The 20,448-nt window shown below is 27.9% G+C and overlaps 2 protein-coding genes and 1 long non-coding RNA gene across 11 annotated transcripts; 1 reads left to right on the plus strand and 2 right to left on the minus strand.

Annotated features, from left to right (window-relative positions):
- Positions 1–1,211: 1,211 nt before the first annotated feature.
- On the minus strand, positions 1,212–6,507 carry LOC132947339 (uncharacterized). 2 transcript variants are annotated; one of them, XM_061017604.1, is made up of 9 exons: positions 5,791–6,507; positions 5,517–5,714; positions 5,185–5,430; positions 4,853–5,098; positions 4,521–4,766; positions 4,351–4,434; positions 4,019–4,282; positions 3,108–3,162; positions 1,212–2,903 (listed from the first exon to the last, which is right to left on the minus strand). In XM_061017604.1, the coding sequence occupies exons 1-8, from the start codon at positions 5,859–5,861 to the stop codon at positions 3,144–3,146; spliced, it is 1,374 nt and encodes a 457-aa protein (XP_060873587.1). In that variant the 5' UTR covers positions 5,862–6,507; the 3' UTR covers positions 1,212–2,903; positions 3,108–3,143. The 2 variants fall into 2 exon arrangements, with proteins under 2 accessions (XP_060873587.1, XP_060873586.1); XM_061017603.1 differs by having other exon boundaries at positions 1,219–2,903; positions 4,015–4,282; positions 5,791–6,505.
- A 3,522-nt stretch (positions 6,508–10,029) lies between these two features.
- LOC132947350 (uncharacterized) lies at positions 10,030–16,208 on the plus strand. Of its 6 annotated transcripts, none has more exons than XR_009664900.1 (8): positions 10,030–10,049; positions 11,471–11,654; positions 11,730–11,878; positions 12,894–13,049; positions 13,408–13,679; positions 14,269–14,562; positions 14,636–14,809; positions 14,898–16,208. It is a non-coding gene; the product is annotated as an uncharacterized LOC132947350 (long non-coding RNA). The 6 variants fall into 6 exon arrangements; XR_009664896.1 differs by lacking the exon at positions 10,030–10,049 and adding an exon at positions 10,806–10,951 and having other exon boundaries at positions 11,471–11,658; XR_009664895.1 differs by lacking the exon at positions 10,030–10,049 and adding an exon at positions 10,806–10,951.
- On the minus strand, positions 11,537–15,916 carry LOC132947348 (uncharacterized). 3 transcript variants are annotated; one of them, XR_009664894.1, is made up of 11 exons: positions 14,868–14,992; positions 14,575–14,802; positions 14,262–14,432; positions 14,090–14,186; positions 13,916–14,017; positions 13,429–13,629; positions 13,268–13,354; positions 12,989–13,071; positions 12,548–12,659; positions 11,799–12,341; positions 11,537–11,674 (listed from the first exon to the last, which is right to left on the minus strand). XR_009664894.1 is itself a non-coding variant. In XM_061017619.1 (9 exons), the coding sequence occupies exons 2-9, from the start codon at positions 14,900–14,902 to the stop codon at positions 12,775–12,777; spliced, it is 1,218 nt and encodes a 405-aa protein (XP_060873602.1). In that variant the 5' UTR covers positions 14,903–15,000; positions 15,812–15,916; the 3' UTR covers positions 12,666–12,774. The 3 variants fall into 3 exon arrangements, 1 of the variants encoding a protein (XP_060873602.1); XR_009664893.1 differs by having other exon boundaries at positions 11,799–12,659; XM_061017619.1 differs by lacking the exons at positions 11,537–11,674; positions 11,799–12,341; positions 12,548–12,659 and adding an exon at positions 15,812–15,916 and having other exon boundaries at positions 12,666–13,071; positions 14,868–15,000.
- Positions 16,209–20,448: the final 4,240 nt, after the last annotated feature.

A 20,448-nucleotide genomic window follows, 5' to 3' on the forward strand; every position in this document is an offset into this window, starting at 1 on the left:
CTACTGCAGATGAAAATTATTTGAAGTGATGCTCTAAAAAAATTAGAGAGAAACTAGCAAAGAAACTCCATCCCCTATGGCCCTTTCCTCAGAGCTGTCTGCCACTAATGAACACTAATAATAATGAAAAACTGGAAAAGGGAAAATATAAAAAAATATTCAAACGATAGGGTGCTGGGTGGACACATGGCAGACGGCAGACACACGCCATAATAGACTTGTAAATTTGTAATCGTATTAATATTTATTTTTATATGATAGGTAATATGAAAATATATATATGATAAGCTGGGAAATTATCTTTGTTAACAAATAATAATTAATAGTTAGTGCGAATAATGCTATTGAATAATGAATCGGAAAAAACGGATCCCACTCGAGTCATGCCTATTGTCGTGATGGTATCACCATTGATTATAAATACTAGTATTTATAATCAATGGTATCACGTATATTTGGTTTCCGCATTAATTCGTGAAAAAAAAGACTATACATTATACAATAATATATCGTATTAAATACCTACGTATAGGTAATTAGGTACTTTGACACGAACAATAGTACAGATTCATTGGCACGATGAAACAATACCTACGTATGAAACATATGAATAAATTATAATTGTTACACAATATAATACCTATAGTACCTATTACATACATGATACATTGGCATATCGCATGTTGTTGTAACGGAATTTTGTGTCGTTTTGCATTGTTCATCAAATAGAAAAAGATTTTAATAAATCGGGTTAATCGAAGGCATTGAAACGGAATTTGCAAGTTTCATATTAAAAAGAAAATCATAAATAATAATTTCACACGTAAAATACAAAAATAAAAATAATTAGACACCTTACTTAACGTGTTTTGATCAATAAACTCAATCTAGACTTATGATATGCAAACTACGGATCACAAAAAACGTAATTTCAAAAATACACCTTTATAGTCGTCACCCATGTCCCAAAAATAAAAGTGGGACTGAACATTAAAATTTTTAAGTGCTGAATTTAAATGAACTCAAATTTTAGATTCTGAGTGGAACGATGAATGTATTGATTTTATTTGTATCGTTTTTGGTTTTTGGTGTAATTTTAAAACAAATGAACGTATATACATGCAATTTTCACTGGTTGTTTATACTTGCAATTTCTATACACGATAAAATTTTAAAAATATTTTGATTTGTTATGAACTGTTTAGGAACATTTTCAGTTTCCAATTTTATTAGTATTTTTTCTATGAATGACATAAAACTTTATTTGTTGGTTAAAAAAGCTTGAAAATTTATTGTTACAGTAGCAGTTGAAAAATATTAAAAATACATAGACACAATTTTTTTTTATAAGCATTTAAAGTTACACGGTAAATGGGCTGACTTAAGGTCCCCCAAATGACGCCACTGCCTTTATTGTGTATTTGGTGCCATTATTTATATTTATTAAATATTTAACATAGACATTATATTGTGATCATATTTTGTTCTACATTTCATTCAACTTGAAAATTCAGATACCCTATTACGATTGTTCAACCAGCATTTGTCGGTTATCACTGGTACCTATTCCCATTGAATTTTCTAAAACATAAAAAACTTGGAATTATGTACCACTGTACCAGTACCTATTCTTATTTTTGAATAAACAATATTTCATATTGTATATTGTATAACATACAATTAAAATAAGTTCATTAGCAACATTACAAGTTAGGTAGATTCAGACCATTAAGCAATCAATATAGTTAAAAATAAGAGCTTGCCTAAAGTCAAAAATGTTGTTAATTTTCTTAAAAACCTAAGGATATTTTAAAAAACTTTTCCTATCTTTGTTAAATTTAAATTCAATAAATCTGTGTTCTTAATAACAATCTTTTAACAGCCGAGCAGTGTTTACAAAAAAAAAAAAATATAAGAAAAACACATAATAGAAAAGGAAAGAAAACTGCTGTATTTTGAATTATAAAATACAGGAAATATATTGCTAGTCTATATTTAATAATTATTGTGATTTAATAAAGACTCCTTACTTAATTTTAATTTATTCATAAAATAGTATTTAACAATGTAAAACCTAATTTAATTTACATATAATATATTATTATTATTGAATTATGAATTTAAATAAGTAGTTTAATATTGTAAACATCGTAGGTATGAGTCGAAAAAAAGTTATATTAACAAGGGGCGCAGTATGTAAAAGGCGGCATTTCCTTGGTGGTAGACAGGTCCTAGTGTTTAGGATAATATGTTGCTCCCTAAGTTAACGCGAAAACATTAACCTAAAATAAACATTAAACTCAGCAAAAGAAGTTGCTAAAAAAGTTTGAATTGATGACAAATTTGATAGTTTACAAAGATTGAGACGTAAGGCGACTCTCTTTGCTTACGAATCTCGAGACAACCCTATAATTGATCCAGAAATGTACTTTAAAGTTAATTTTTTTAATCAATTTATAGTTACAGGTATTTAATCTAAGATTATAAAAACTACTTGTGGTTCTAAATATGCCAAATTTGTTTAGTTTGGCAACTTTTTCAATTGAAAAGGACGTATCAAACAAATTGTACTTGGAAGAAGTAACACAAGAGTTTGCAGCATTAAAAGCCAGAAAAATAAAAATTATATTAAAATAAAAATATTGAATTCTTCACATAGTTTTTACATACATGTTTGTGAAAAAAATGTACTATTTTAAGTTAGGTAAATGTCAAAAAAAAATTAGAATTATTTAAATGTAATAAAAATTAAATTCTTATCCTTTAATAATATTCATATGTAATATTGAATATTTCTCTAATAGAGCCGGAACACCTGATAAATTGAACTGGTAGGATTAAATTTTCATGTTGTCTTGATATCACTTGTGGGGAAATATCTGAAGAACATTGTGTAAGAATAGCTGTAAAATATAAACATATAATATAATTAATAATAACGTGTACATTATAATATTATACTTAATGAAACATTAACATAATAATACCAAACTTATTTATATAGACAAATAGACCCCCATTCATGTTATTATTATATTTTAGATAAAATTAAAAAAAATTATCAAGTTAAAAAATAATGAAATGTTAATATTAAAAATGATCATTACCTTGAAGAAATGCAATGATATGGTCCTTTTTTTTAGTCACTTAGAAACTTGGCATCTATATCATAAATTAACAAATTTATAAAAGTATATAATGATAATACTATAATATACTATATAATATATTCCTAACCATAATAGTTTGTGACATGACACATTTATGGCGCACAATAAACCACAAATATTTACCTTGCTTGATAACCAGTATTTGGTTTATCTTAAACCAAATATAAAATTAATAAAATATTAAGTTAATATTAAACCATACATTAATTAATTATGAATAATTATAGTGATATTACAGAGGTCTAATATTATGTCATGGTCTTCAAAACGGCCCCCCTTCATGATACAATACTTCGACCATTTATTATATTAGCTGTGATCTCGGCCGTGATACATAACATATTATGTTGTCTCCATCTTACAAATGCATAACATAGCAAAATAGAGCAAAATGAATAATCAATTTAACTCTGATATGCTTAATATTAGAGTGAATTGTCTTATTATCAAATTTTCAAGTAAGAATAATATTATATAGTGCATTTCATAGGTTTTTTTTTTATATTTTGATTTTAAAGCGAGTTATGAGCATTTGAAAATGTTAAATAATATAGTCGAATGGATTATTCAGAATGTACGTTTTTCTACAATAAGTGTTTGGAGACACGCATGCATGTGTAGCGTCCTCAAAACTTTAAATTATAATTAATTTAACATTGATTTTAAATAAAATTTGAAGTTGGTAAAATTTGGAATCATAACTAAAACTTTAAAGTTTCATATGTAAACCCACATAAATACAACTATACTAGATAGCCGTCTTACCATTATCAACATAGATAATAATATATTCATGGATCGGACCATAGATCGTATACTAAGTAGTAAGTACAAAGTGATTTACTTGCATCAATTGAGAAGCATTTTCTGTCAAATGGTTTGAATCCTTTTGTTTTGAAATATTGATACATTTTAATTTTTCTGCCAATCTTCGGTTTTGTTGTTGAACCTTTTTCAATTTCTTTCTGACGTCATTGTGCTTTTGTTTGGCAAATGCTAGATATATTTCAGCTCTAATTGGTGTAGAAAAATGTTCAACGGTTAAATCATTAAAATACCTAGGATACTTTAGAGAAAATTTTCCTTTTTTTGATGTTTGAGTTGGTGATATACTGCAATACATAGTATACAAAACGTATTTAAAAAAATATATATTTGTTAGTAGTTACGGTGTATGTACTTAGTGATCAAACTAGTAGAGGTATCAGATCTTTGAGGTGAGTCAGCTCCATTCGGTTTGGAATTACTATTTGTACTGATATCACTAAACATGAGTGTATAATAATTTACAATAAGATAACTATAAATCTATATAAAAAGGTAGGTGTATAGACATAAAATTCTACATACGTTTGGCTTGAATTTTCTGAATTTGGATCGAGATTTACACCTAGTTGTATACTAGGGACAGCAAAGAGCATTAGGCGACCATTATCTTTAATATCTTCTGGTAAAAAGTTATTATCACACACTTTGTAAGATACAAGATGTTTTGTATTTGAACAACTTTTCATCCATTTACTTTTTAAAACTTCATCGGATCTTTGAAGTGAGTCAGCTCCATTCGGTTTGGAATTACTATTTGTACTGATATCACTAAACATGAGTGTATAATAATTTACAATAAGGTAACTATAAATCTATATAAAAAGGTAGGTGTATAGACATAAAATTCTACATACGTTTGGCTTGAATTTTCTGAATTTGGATCGAGATTTACACCAGGTTGTATACTAGGGACAGCAAAGGACATTAGGCGACCATTATCTTTAATATCTTCTGGTAAAAAGTGATTATCACACACTTTGTAAGATACAAGATGTTTTGTATTTGAACGACTTTTCATCCATTTACTTTTTAAAACTTCATCGGATCTTTGAAGTGAGTCAGCTCCATTCGGTTTGGAATTGTTATTTGTATTGATATCACTAAACATGAGTGTATAATAATTTACAATAAGGTAACTATAAATCTATATAAAAAGGTAGGTGTATAGACATAAAATTCTACATACGTTTGGCTTGAATTTTCTGAATTTGGATCGACATTTACACCTAGTTGTATACTAGGGACAGCAAAGAGCATTAGGCGACCATTATCTTTAATATCTTCTGGTAAAAAGTTATTATCACACACTTTGTAAGATACAAGATGTTTTGTATTTGAACAACTTTTCATCCATTTACTTTTTAAAACTTCATCGGATCTTTGAAGTGAGTCAGCTCCATTCGGTTTGGAATTACTATTTGTACTGATATCACTAAACATGAGTGTATAATAATTAACAATAAGATAACTATAAATCTATATAAAAAGGTAGGTGTACAGACATAAAATTCTACATACGTTTGGCTTGAATTTTCTGAATTTGGATCGACATTTACACCTAGATGTAAACTAGGGACAGCAGAGGGCATTAGGCGACCATTATCTTTAATATCTTCTGGTAAAAAGTGATTATCACACACTTTGTAAGATACAAGATGTTTTGTAATTGAACAACTTTTCATCCATTTACTTTTTAAAACTTCATCGGTTGGAAATCTATAATACATACATCAAAGATATTATTTAGTCTTACACACAATACACTCAATGATTTTTAAATGTTAAACCTTACCGATAAAATTTAATTTTTGATGCATTTGCATAAATTACACCACAATTTGGAACCACACATTTATACACCATATTTACGTTTTAAAAAAATGTTATTTGTCGTAGGCTATTAAATCTGGTATCGGAGTTGGACTTGGATATGAGTCGGTACCGCTGACTTCTATACTACACCATATAGAAATCTGTGGTCTGTACGTAACTATCGTAGATAAGTTTATTATACTAGTATAAACTAGTTTCTATCCTTATAAGTCTATGCTATTCCGCCGACGACGAAGGTGGAAAGGTTTGGCTGTTTGTGGTTAGGAACATTGAAACAACGACGAAAGCCAAAACGGCTGAATTGCCGACAAAGTAGTAATATTGTTTTATTTGAAGTGACTCACAGAAATGTTTGCTACGCGTGCATACTACGAGCGTTAGTAAAAACACAAAAAGGGTTTAACATAATCGTTTACAAAGTACGGTGAACGCAAACAATATTTAAGACGAAGCGGTTCGTGACGGAGCATGACGAAATACCATTCCAGGACCCTAACCTAACTTGGCCGGGAGTACGACGTAGCGAGACTGGAGGCGATCTTAGATCATAATATCACAGATATATTATATACATAATATACCTGTGGATCATATTCACAGTGGATGGAGCCACAACTCAATATTTTGAATTTTGGTGTACAATGTGCATCGCCATGAAGACTGCACGAATGATAACAATTTTTTTATGATAACAATATTGATAACAAATAAGAGCACAGATAATACTATCATAACTAACTTAATATTACGTCTATGGATAATACTATGGCAATACGACGTATCCACGACAGCGTTCCATTACCGAAGCCGCAATTATACCTATACTGGGTCGGGGGCAGTTGTCCGAAAAATGATAAGGACCCGGATCGAAAGACGGCGGCATAAAATGTGTTGCCAACATTGAATTTCTAAAAATTATACTATAAAATTATATTTTTGTTTGTGGGGTTTTACTGTTCCACTTAATGATAATTATTATATTTTTTGATAATAATTATATTTTATTTAATCTATATACCACGGTTGTGCATAGAACAGATTTACAGATTTTGATAACAGACAAATTTCCCGCATAAAAAATATTTAAAAATTAAATAACAGCGTTTCCAACATACAAATACAAAAATCATAATTTAAAATATCTTAAAACCTAACTACCACTTAAAAATAAAAAGTTATAAAAAGCATATATTTAAATATAATAATTGTTTAAGATGTATACAACCGACCATTAGTACCTACCTAATACCAATTAATTGTTATCACCTAACTTAAAATGTAATAATTTAATTATTGCGTTACCACGCCAAAATGTATAACCTTTCTTCATTTCTAGGTATAGATAGCGAAAGCTAGGAGTACCTTATTGTAAATAAATTATAAAAAAAAAAAAAAAATACCTATTAGTTGTAACATCTTATAATAAGTGTTTTGGGTATAACATTTAATTTTACACTTTTAATTTAATTCTGATTGTATCAAATTTGTAATATTTGTGTTTTTAGACGGGTTATTATGCATAGATTACTAATACCACTACACTACTACCACACTCATTTGCAGACCGTACTTAAAAATATTTTTAACATGATCTATGATGATGATGATGTATTTAACATTCACCTTATTGTTGAACATCAATATATTATAATATTATAACAAAATACAATTAGTTATAATCATTTTCGAGACGTATACATCATAAACTTTGATGATTGAAATTTAAAGTTCATCAATTATATAAACAATTGTTCATGTTTAACACTCTTAAATAGATTAATTTTACTATCGCTGTGATTATATGAATAGGTAACTACTTCTAAGAAAACTACTGACATAGAAATTTGCATGTTGCTGGCGTAATTACCAACTAATGTATAAATATGTAATAGTTTTTAAAGTTCAATAAATCTATAAGTTGTAGATGACGTTCACATAAGATAATATTATACATTTAAGTTACCAAACTTTCGGTTTAGGCCCTTCTAAAACGTACTCCCGGAATCGGGGGTCCTCGAATCCCCCCCCCCTAGGTGTATTTTGGAAAAGGTTTAGTTTTTGTACGACGTTTCTGAAACTCGAGATTCCTAAAGTTTGGAAGTTGGTGATCAAATTCGGTGTCTTGAGTCGAGACCATAGGAGCCGTTTTTCTCCGTCTTTTAGGGCTTCGAAATTTTTAAATTTGCGTTTATCGGGGTTTTCGGTACGAACACTTAGATTTTGGGCACGGCGAACCGTTTTTTGTAGTTGGACGTTATAGAGGACTTTGCGACGTATCGATGGGTACCAATATTGAGGTTATCTGACTTTCGGTTCGGGAGTTATGATTTTTTGAGTGTTTTTTGTAATGAGAAAATTACGTAGTTACGTGCATTTTGGATTTTGGGTTTTCGTTTGATCACTATGAAACTCAAGATTCTGGTATTTTGGTGTACGTAGATTCAAAAAGGCTCTATGGTTAAAGTACGTACGACCATTATTTCGCCCGTTATCGTAGTAGAAAAATGTTGAAAAACGCAATATGTGATTATTTGTATAACCAGACGTTCCCTTATGGTATACGTCTATATAACGTTTTAAGTAATAATTATTTTGAACTTTTTTTTCACACTTATTTTAGTAAGCGTGTAGCTCATTATTTATTTATGTAAATCGATAGACATATAAGAATATTATATTAAAACCTATAAAATAATAGGTCAATTCACTCTAATACATATTATATTTGACCTAATAACACAAAATTGTATGTATATTTTGAAATACTAGCTCCTTAAATATGGGTTGTATACTTGTATCGTCTTGAAATCTTTTAGGTTCAATGCAGTGACATCTCTAGATCAAATTTCTGTTATTAAAAAAGCCGCGTCTCGTATTAAAGTTTGAGAAATTGGCAAAACAAAATTTCCCGCCAATTTTTTTTTTGAATAGTTCAAATTTTGAACATGTAACGTACCCCCTTAATAATTGAGTTTAACAACTTTTACCAAATGGAAGATTATCTACGTACTCTTCTGCTTCGATCGTCGAAGGTTTCATAACGATAGGCGACTTATATTGAATGATGTAGGTTTTCAATATAATACGAATTTGAAAAACATAATATCAAACAATTTAAAACCTTTAATATTGGTCATATCGTCTTGAAATTTTCAAGAATCAAAGCATATGAGTCTCTTGATTATTTCCCAGATAGTAAAAGTTTTTTAACTCTATTACCTATTATGAAGGTAGATTAAGTGTTCATAATTTGAATTATTCAAAAATAAATTTGGAGGGAAATGTTGTTTTGTCAATTTGTCAACCTTAAGATCGACACGCGACTTTTAACTATACATTAATACATAGATTTGATCTCGAAGCTTCTGTGCGTTGTATCTTGAAGACTTCAAGTCGATACGATCAATATTGAAGAAGTTAGGATTTCAAGTCATATTTAAAAAACTATAAATCTAAAATTCAATTTTTGGACTCAGCTGATAAAATCTAGGTATAACAATATATATAATATAATACTGTCATTTCATAAATATTGTTATTACTTATTAATATAACATAATAATACAACAACAATTAATAATAATAAATATTTTACGTTATACCTATATAGTATATTAATGTACATTCGTTTTTTTTCTCCCCGGTAATTACACTATGTCACGGGGATATTACATAGTCATTTGTTCTACACTTGTGACATTATAACTCAATATTTTTTTGATATAAAAGATATTTTAAAATACGGTCTGCAAATGAGTAGGTATGGTATATCTAGTAGGAAAAGTTGTTATACATAGATTATTGTAATAATCTATGCATAACAACTTTAATAAGCAGACTAAAAACACAAATATTACAAACTGTGTGTCATTGTTCACCTATTTGCCCTCACACAAAAATATTTTCAGTATTGCATCGTGCCTTATTTTATTATTACAGGGAGATTACACACTCAAAATCGGTTTTGCGAAAAACGAACGTACTGTGAAAGTGTAAACATAGTAACATACATATATATATATATAGAGCCAGAAGGGCAAAGAAAAGTTGGCATATAAAAAGTTTATGTATGTTGTACACAAAGAGTGTATACATTTTATAAGGTGGAAATGCTGCAAAAAAAATAGCCACAAATGTCCATGCAATTTATACTTAATTACCAAATTATTATATTATTGAAACTGAAATTGAAAAATTGTATTGTACTCCACATTTATGGTGTGTATTTTTTATTTATATATTATTGACATTGTATTACAAATTTATACTTTATTATATTTATACTTACAAATCATTTTTAAAGGTAGGGTTATTTTTTCCGTGGTTATTTTTTCGGGGTTCTTTTTTTCAGGGTTATTTTTTCCGGGGTTATTTTTTAGGCAAATCGTACTACGCGGAGATATAATAGTAAATTTAGTTGACTTAGTTATACAACTATCATAGACTATTATACCTAACTGATACAACAAGAAGTTTAAAGCTAACTTGGTATTTTTTCTTTGTATATAATTCACAAATTGGTCTCTCCACAACAGTTATTTAATTTAGATTGAGAATTATATTTAGTGTTCATTTAATTGATTAGTTATTCATCAAATATTCACTAAATACAAGTCTAAGGTCAAAAAAACTTCTCTAAAGTTGAACGGAAATATTGTGGATGTCTGTAAGAAGATAAGATTAATGATTCAAACGTAAACGAGAGGTTATGAAATGTATGATGTATCGATAGGAAATTGTATGTAGATTTCATTAAAATTGTCAGTTTAACGAATATTCAAATAATTGCCCTAATAAATTTAAAAAACAGCAAAAAAATAAAATACCATATGGAAATTGCCTTTATCATCAATTATGAATAAATCATGATTTGTTAAATTTGATAACAAATTATTAATTTTAACCATGGTTCAGGTTTCAGAAGTTACCATTTGAATTTCTGTTATATATTTGAGGTTATGTTTTTAATTTGAAGTTAAAAGTTTAGAACTTTAAAAGCCATATAATGCATAAAGTAAATATTTAAAATTTTATAATTTCAAACTTTCAAGTTTCAAAGTTTAATTTGTACATTATTGCGGATTTAAATTATAAGTTATATCCACTGCATATAGGTTGTGGTGGGTAACCTTTTATTGTTATGTTGTTTTTATTGTATTTTGTGATTGTGCAATTATTATTTGTAAAGACACAATATTGACAATAATTGAACAAAAAAATGTAATGAAAAATTTAATGCACTATGACAATAACTGATAGTCAAGTTTTAATAAATCAACGTAAGGTGTAACATCTATTTTATGTAAATTACCTACTGTACACTAATAAATAACCAATATTATGTAAATTTTGATTATCCAATTATAAATTTCATGAAGTTTGACGCATTTTTACTAAGTTATTGAATATTTTTACTCAAATACTTTACAAAACTGTACATACATAACATATATACAAATTACAAACTATACAAAATATTACAAATTTACAGTATTTACAAACTATACATAATATTACAAATTTACAGTATTTACAAACATAATATTTATAAATTTATTGCACAGCCTCAAATAAAAGAAGCTCTTCTTCGCCTGTAAGTAAACATGTTTATTATTATAATTTTTTTGATGTTTTTTTAGAGATAAAATGGTAATTCAAAAACTGAAAAACGTACCAGGATGTGGTCCAATTTCTTGGGCTATATACCCATCCACCCTATGACCAGCACGCCTTAAAAATGTAAATATTCGAGTAGGGCTCATATCTGTAGCAAGTTCCTGAAGGAAGTTCCTAATTGCATCAGAGTTCTGTATTCTTGCTCTAGTTGGTACTCCATTTCGAATCTGTATAAAACAAATATTAATTATTGAAAAAAAATAACCTATATTTTTATTTTAGGTAAATAAATCCATGAGAAGTAGTTGTATAACGGAATATGGTAAATTATGCTATTATAGATACACCTACATTTAAATTGTTCTTAGCCTGACGAAATTCAGTATACTGCTGGTTTTCCAGAAATTGTAACTGAACTGTAATAAATTAAAGTAAGTTGTTTATTAGAAGTACTTACTAATAATATTATAATGTTATAGTATCTACATTGTGATTTATAGTTATTAGTTTATAGTATTGAGTATTAGTTGATACTAAGGTCTAAGATAAAAGCTTCTAAGGTTATCTAGGATCCATATACATGTACTCTAAACATAAAATCTAGTTATTTTTATAACTTACCAAATTAAATCTTACTAAAACATAAAATAACAATAACTATTAAGATTAAAAATAAAATTTTTCTTGAGGTCTAAAATGTTCTCAGTAATGATTAATAACACTTTAGTGTTGGTGGTTAACATAAACTTAATACTCATATATAGCGCTTACCTGTATCTGTATTCTGTGTATATAATATACTTACCTGAGACACTAACATAAAGTTTTGTTTTATGTTAAACATATAACAACTCATACAAGTAACAATGCACAATTTATCCTTTTTTTTATTTTCTATAAAATAAAAAATGTATAAATTAGGGATTACTCCTATATATTTTAAAACTGTTACTACTTACTAAGCCAAATATTTTTATTCTTTATTGATTATTTCTAAAATTTTCTCAATACTGATACTTAAGTGTTGGTGGTTAACACAAACAGCATACACATATATAGTGCTTACCTGTATCTGTATTTTATAATGTATATATACTTACCTGAGACACAAACATATAGATTTGGTTAGAGTTAAACATGAATTGAATCGTGCAACATTAAGAAATAACAACATAATATACAAGCTTCAATGTATAACTTTTCTCTCCTTTTCTATAAAATAAAAAATAAAAAATTACTTAGGTTTTGTTAGTCACTCAAATAAATAATACTAATATAATATTATTATGAAACAATTCACTGCACCAAATTAATTAACTTAAAAATATTAAATTATACTTAGAAACTCCCAAACTTTGGGATGAGGCTTTATCAGTCTAAGCAGTGATGCATGGTAGCTTTCTACAAAGTTGTTAGTCCTAATATCTTCGTTGAATACTGTTACAGCTGCTGGTCCCATTGTTATGAACCAATATCCCCAAATGTAATTGAACATAAATGGGTTTAATTGCAATGCCAAATATGGGAATTGGTTTACATACTCAACAATGCTATGAAACCCATCCTCCATTGAAGGCAAAACATCACCAATTTGTGTAGCTGGTAAGTATGGTAATGCTAAAATCTAAATGTAAAAATAAAATAAAAATGGATTAATTAATTTCTATAACTTGTATATTGATAATGTGATTAGGGTAAGGCTTAAAGATTGAATTAAAAATAATGAATGATGTTTAAAACTATATTTAACTATGTTTATGCTATAGTCAAATTTCAGTTATTATAAATTATAATAATATTTATTAATTTTTACAAATTACCATTCGAAGCACACGAGCAGCATTATTGTCAGCTTTGAATAATTGAAATATGTTGCTCCTCTTATTTCTGACATATCTTATTACTGCCTAACATAAATTATTAATTATTAATTATCTACTATTAATTTCATTAATTTCAGTGGAAGGTATTTGCTATTTACTTGACAGTAATGAAAGTAACACCCTTGGTGTTTACTTTCCGGAAAAACTAAATTGACTGCATTGATTAGCCCTAGCTCAAAATCAGTAATAATTTTGAGCTGATCATAACATAATGGAAGCACATTTCTTATGTACTGTAGTAATTCAACATAAATTTGTTGAGTTTTTCCAATCAAAATGGCATGAACTAAAGGGAAGCTCTGGAACAACATATTGTATTACATTATTCTATAGAATTTATTATGTCCTTGTAAGTATTTACCATATTCTATTTCCATATAATAATTTTCATTGAATATATTAGTATTTGTTGAACTAACAGGGTATACTATAAAGTTTTAACAATGGGTTGTGGAATAAATTATTAATTTAAATAATATAGATATTAGTATTACTTAATGTGTGTTATACTGAAATTTTGAGGTACGCTAGTCATAATAAATTAATATACAACCTACTTTACTACACAGATATATTGAAACTTACTACATCCTTAAATACCACTTGGAAAGAAAACAACTGATAGGCGTCATTTTCTAAAAACTTTGGTACAGTTTTAAACGTGCCATCACACCCTGCTACACGGACCTAAAAATCCATAAAAATAATTCATTAAATTACCTTTGTATAAATTATTTATTTATTGTGAAATGGACCTACACTTCTCAAATCTGGTGCAATCATATTGATATTGGCGACGTTACAAAAAATGACTCCACTGACGATTCCCTCTACCATCAATGGACCTTGATAAAACCTATTGAAATGATGTATTTAAATACTTTTTGTATGTTTTGTGTTTAATAAATGAGACAAATTAATATATTTTAACCTGTTAGGAGGGTTTTGCAGTGTCATTGCAAAATGTTCATTATCAGCAGCTGTCAACAAATCGTGCAAATGTGCCATGTTTCGTGGAGTCTGCGGGAAAAACTTACGTCTTATACGCCGCATCCTCTCTACACTCTGTAGAAAGGTATAATTTTCTGCAGCTTCTGGAAAACTAATTCATACATCATATCAAACTCAAGTAATCAAGGATATCAAAACTAACCATCACCTATGCATAGTTACATAACTTATGTACAATATGTATTGTTATTTACAAAATAAGCAAAAATTCAAGTTTATAGGTAGGTACTAACTTAGCAATTGCTTGCATATAAATTCCACGTGGAGTATACGAGTTTATGGTTCTCTCTAAAGCCCTTTCAGTTATCTCCTGTCGAAGCAGTGGAACATTGAGATTAAGTTCCCTGACATGATGAAAATGTTGCTTCGACAGTGTCAACCTATCATCATTGCGGTCCGGAGATATGTGAGCAGTTGCCCGGCACTGTCCTTCCAATTTCTTTTCGTAACATGCCAAGTAACTAAAAAGTATGTTCATAATTTAAAATACTTTTGTTTAATAAGAAATTGTACAGTTAATACTCACATTTTATTCTCTGTTACTTTGTTTTTATAGTACATAAACCCAAGATTGTCTCTTATAATTTCTGTGCCCCTTTGAACTCCTAAAACTACGGTGTAGGAGTGTGGTCTTTCTACAGCAACCGGAAGCAGAGGTTCTATCAATTAAAAATAAAGTGTTACCTTAGAAGCATATTAAATGGCAATCCGGAATCCAGAACGTCAATAGATTATAAAACTTCTGTATCTGTGATTTAAATTAGTAAAGAAAAACACTCACAATCAAGGCCGTATTTAAGCTTTTGTCACTCGTGGGCAACATAATTTTGGCGCCACTGGCTTTGGATATAATTAATTTTTCTTATTTCAGTATTTTTACACAATATTTATTATTCACACAAAATCAAAAATAAGTGTCTTATGATTAACTAAATATAGTTATAAACTATAATATAATATGACAAACTTTTATAGAAGACTAAATTGTATTATTACTTTATTTTTCTAGCTACTTTGCCCATAAATTATGTTTGAAAAAAATGTATATACCATATTTCTACTAATTTTATTATAGTAGTAATATATTATGTAACCAATGGCATTTTTTTTTTAAAAAACAAAACAATTTTTCGCTTCACTTTAAAAATATTTCACAGTTGTTGATTGGGAACCAATATTACACAATTTATTTATATATTTATTAATAATTAATAATTTTCCATTGAGTGTTTGAAAACATAATTTTATTTTATTATAATCGCTGTAAAAATACTGTTGCTCCCTAACATAAACCAGCTAGGGTAGCTGACCCTGGCTATTGCCCTCCCAAACCACCCCTTAATTATGGCTCTGCTTACAATCATGAGTAATAATCAATATAAATAATACATGCAATACTTTCAGGGGAAGAAGGATGTACATTTAATATATTTTATTTACAATTAAAAATTTTGTATATTGCATACATACCATTATATTCGACAACAGGCTCATCTTGTACACCAAAATAATTATGATCATGATTGATGATGTCTAGACAGTTAACAGAGACAATTGTTGTGAATACATTCAGAAATGAAGCTGCTTATCATTTAGTACCAATTAATAAATAAATAACTCAATAATTCATCTAAATCAAATTGTATTTGACAATTGACAAGCGGATTTAGGAATATCATCAAGTAAATATTAGTAAAATGTTGTTTGGTTATTGTTAATTTATTGTTGAAATGTTGACAATGTTTAACTCTTAATTTAAAATTTTAAATATAAAAAATGAAATAAATATTTTTTATGTTATATTTAAATAATTGTAATTATTGTTATATTATTGCCTGTATAATATAGTGGAATAAGTTGTATAAAATCGATGTATTTATTTATTATTTATCAACAAAAAAAAATGTTATTTATAATGTTCTTTTAATTCTTGCGTAAATAAAAATTGAATATTTCCAGTGGCGAAGCCAGGGGGGTTTTGGGTGTTCCATCGAATTTTTTCCCCTTAATATATGTACTATTTATAAACGAAAACGGTGAAAAACTTGGTTTAATTTATACTTAAACCTTCCATTCCATAACCCTGGCTACGCCACTGAGTATTTCTACTACTATCATAAATCATAATAAATAATTACCAAAATCCATTTTTTTTGTATTGTGTAAAAAGTAAAAACCTTATAGGTACCTACTTAAAAAATAGTACCAAATACTGAAATCGTTAACTACAAAATACGCGGGAATTGTATAACTTTTATCATAGTATAATTTTTATCATAGTATAACTTTTATCAACAGAAATATAATAATAATAATAATAATTTATATTACAACATTTCGATTACAATGGTTGGCAGTACTTTTTCGATTTTCGATTTTCGGGTCCTTATCATTTTTCGGACAACTGCCAGCCACCGACCTATACTATATTCATGTTACGCCGAATTTATGAGATCGCAAAAAAATTGCCGATGAAATCAACAACTTGGCTACCAAGTTCACGAAATCAGAAAATGTTGATTGCTAATTACATGAACTAGGCAGACTTGATAAATTATAAATAAAGATAGGAAATAATATTATCATATCCGTGAGAAATTTCATTTAATCGAAGTAGCTGGCGTTAGACAAGTGCTGCGAAAGTCGGACGTTTTCCTAATATTATCCGTGAGTTGTGACATGCATGTGGACACATAGGTTAGGTTTTTCTACCGATTTCATGTAGGTAATCGGCAATTTCATAAATTCGGTGTAACATATATAATCCAGCCCGGATTAAGGATCAATTGGGCCCCGGGACACCAAACACTTTAGTGGGCCCCCTTTAAACTTAAACTTCAAAATAATTGTATCATTACATATTAAGGGGATTCGATACCGTGATTTTCTGTTTTTGTCTAACACACGCGCGGCATAGTATTTTAGACGTGTTTTTTGCCAACATTCCAATTGATCTATTGAAGCGATAAGAATTCTGAAAACAGAATTGAATTCGTCGTCAAGTCTACTTGAAATCGACTTTGCCACATTTTTGATATTATCTCCCAAATTCCAGAAAACGTCATATTAAAAAAGAGTATTTAAAGATTTTTATATTTCAAATTTTGGAGAAGCTAAAATCAAAAAATCAAAATCAAGTAGACTTGACGACGAATTCAAATATGTTTTCAGAATTCTCATCACTTCATTAGATCAATTGGTATGTTTGGCAAAGAATCCGTCTTAAATCCTATGTCGCGCGTGTGTTAGACAAAAACAGAAAATCCCCTTAACGACTTTATAATTTTTTACTATACAAAAAATATATAAGGTGTATCTTATGTCATTGTACGCGGGTTTTTTTTTTGAACAATTATGGATCGATGATATGGAATTTCGTTAAAACAAAAATAATTTTTAATAATATTTTTATAACATTTTTAAACACGCAGTTGTACCAATAATAAAATCGACTTTATTTTTTCAAATGGTAACCACTTTATTTTTTTGATGGATTCTGTTAGAGCTTAAATTCTGAACATTTTGACTGTCAAATGATCAATTTTGGTTCGCTAGGTTATTGACTATGGTCCTCTAAAGTTTAGTATATTATAATATGCATTAATACTTTTAACTGAAATACCTACCTAATTTACAAGAGCTAAATAATTTTTTCTTATAACTACCTTCTTATATACTTAAATAGTTAAATTGGTAATCTAAAATGTTTATAGTAATTTTTCGTGATATAAAATTAAGAACAATTTTATTTTATAATTATTAATAATGATTTACCTACTATACGTCTATTCCTACCTACTTAAATAATTTTTTTTTTTTTTGAAAACTATTGCGGATGCGTTAAAAAAATATATTTTGGGGATAAAGATGGGCCCCGGGACCGTGCCCCCCCCCCTGCCCTCTTAAGCCGGGCTTGTATATAATATATATTATCCATCCCAGCGATCATGGATGTTTCGTGTATCATAGAAATATGAAAGTAGTAAATAAAAAAAAGCGCGTAGCAGATGTCGCTCTGCTGTACAGTAACAGTATACGTTACAAGACGTGGGTCAATGAATAATCGATTATTGTATTAAACTTGAATTCAATGATATAATATCATTGTATAAGAAAAACGATTCTGAGAAGAGACGGTTTGTCAGTCAGAATATTTTATATTGTTATTAGTTATTAATTTAATAAAATTGACATCCCCAAGTACCAACTAGATTCACAGATCCACTTTCCTAACAGAAAAAAGAAAGTAATATATTATTAAAGTATTAATTTTTATATTGTAAAAAGTGTATCCACACAAAAAAAAAACATACTCCAAAAATTAAAAACCAAAGTTAATACATTAGTCACTCTGCAGCGGATCTAAAATACAAAATTAACATATATTTACTTATTATCGATGAAAAAAATGTTTTTATACCGAAATATGTAAAAATTGTTTTGACACTATTGCATTAGTTATGATCAATTTACTCGGAAATTCACGAATCATATTTAACTAGATATAAAAAAAAGCGGGTAAGTAGATGTCGGTTTGCTGTACAATAGGTTACAAGTGGGACAATTGTATTAAACTTGCAGAATTCAATGATATAATATATATTAATATAATAATATTATATTAGAATAACGATTCTGACCGTTGGAGACCGTTTGTCAGTCTGGATATTTTATATTGATATTATTTATTATCAAGCCTGGGCATTAACGAGTTAAAAAGTTAAAGTTAAGTTAAAAAGTTAATTTTATCTTAACTTTTTAACTTAACTAGTTACTTTTGGATATTCATTAACTCAACTATTAACTTATTAAATTCTTTTTTTAATTAACGTGAAATCAACGAGTTGATTTTCATTTTACAGAATAAGTTAAGTTAATTTTTAAAAATTTTATATTTTTCCAATCACTCTGTACTCTAAAGAAACACCCTGTATAGTGATACATGAGAAAATATTTTATAATAAAAGGTTTTATATTATTATTAAATAAATTAATTATATCAAGTAACAATAAAAATATAGACATAATAATATAGTCCCATTATGACTCTATGGCATTATGATTTATGGCTATACCCTTATGATGGGTATATTATTGTTATGGATAACCGAAGTCGCCATTTCGGGAAAAAAATATAAATCCAACAAGCCTAAAAATAAACAAAAACCAATTATCGATATTATGATTTTGTGTGATGTGGTCCTGAAATTGTATCAGTGTTCAGTTGTGAACTTTTGGTTATATACGAACCACGAACGACACAAACAGTATGCAGTATGCACGTTTATAATTTATTAAAATATAATAATATACTATATAAAATATAATAACTATATCTATATGACTAAAATGTGTATGCTGAAATAATAAAATATTATATAATTATCCAACTATTTCAACTTATTTATTATCTTTTTCTTTAAATTATATGTTATATTTTAGTATTTTACTAAGTATGTAATACCTAGTACCTATCTATTTAATAAAATATTTAGTGATTATTTATTAAACACAGTAATATTCCATTTCAAACCCACACACACAAATAGTATCTGTTTTCAAGGCTTGATTAAATAATATTAATTCATTATTTTTAGGTATTTATTTACTACTTATTATATATAGGTAAGGTAACTACTGTTCTTTTTTTAGAAATGAAAACTTCAATGAAGTTCAATAATATATTGTATAGAGTATAAACATTTTTTCTAGTCTCAGTCCAAAAATTAGTTTTGGGTTTCAGGGTTTGTAAGAAAATAAAATATGCGTAAAAAAAAATTTTTTACTTAATAAAGTTTTAAAAAAATGTGTATTAACTTTTAACTTAACTGAGTTAATCTAAAATTAAATTAACTTTTAACTTTTAACTTATTGTTATTGGTGCATATTAACTTAACTTAACTGAGTTAAAAAAAATCATTAACTTGCCCAGCATTGTTTATTATAGCCTGTAAGTTGAATTAATATTATATTATTATTTTTTATTCGTTTCTATGGTGATAAAATAGCATTGGAAATTAAAATCCCGTTTTCGCGGTTTTTCGTAATTTGTCGGTGGTTTTTCCCGTGGCATTAAACAACTATTGAGAAAATCGAAAGATTTCCTC

This window comes from Metopolophium dirhodum, chromosome 6, assembly GCF_019925205.1.
Source record: "Metopolophium dirhodum isolate CAU chromosome 6, ASM1992520v1, whole genome shotgun sequence".
In the NCBI taxonomy this organism is placed as follows: Eukaryota; Metazoa; Arthropoda; class Insecta; order Hemiptera; family Aphididae; genus Metopolophium; species Metopolophium dirhodum.

Excerpts from the sequence above, each read along its gene's own strand:
- LOC132947339 (XM_061017604.1), bottom strand. The coding sequence starts at position 5,861 with ATGGTGTATAAATGTGTGGTTCCAAATTGTGGTGTAATTTATGCAAAT. Across the intron at positions 4,767-4,852 it reads TCAGAAAATTCAAGCCAAAC|TGATATCAGTACAAATAGTA; the intron begins GTATGTAGAATT and ends ACTCATGTTTAG. Across the intron at positions 4,283-4,350 it reads TCTACTAGTTTGATCACTAA|TATATCACCAACTCAAACAT; the intron begins GTACATACACCG and ends TATGTATTGCAG.
- LOC132947348 (XM_061017619.1), bottom strand. The coding sequence starts at position 14,902 with ATGTACTATAAAAACAAAGTAACAGAGAATAAAAT. Across the intron at positions 14,433-14,574 it reads TATATGCAAGCAATTGCTAA|TTTTCCAGAAGCTGCAGAAA; the intron begins GTTAGTACCTAC and ends TGTATGAATTAG. Across the intron at positions 13,072-13,267 it reads CTGCTCGTGTGCTTCGAATG|ATTTTAGCATTACCATACTT; the intron begins GTAATTTGTAAA and ends TTTTACATTTAG.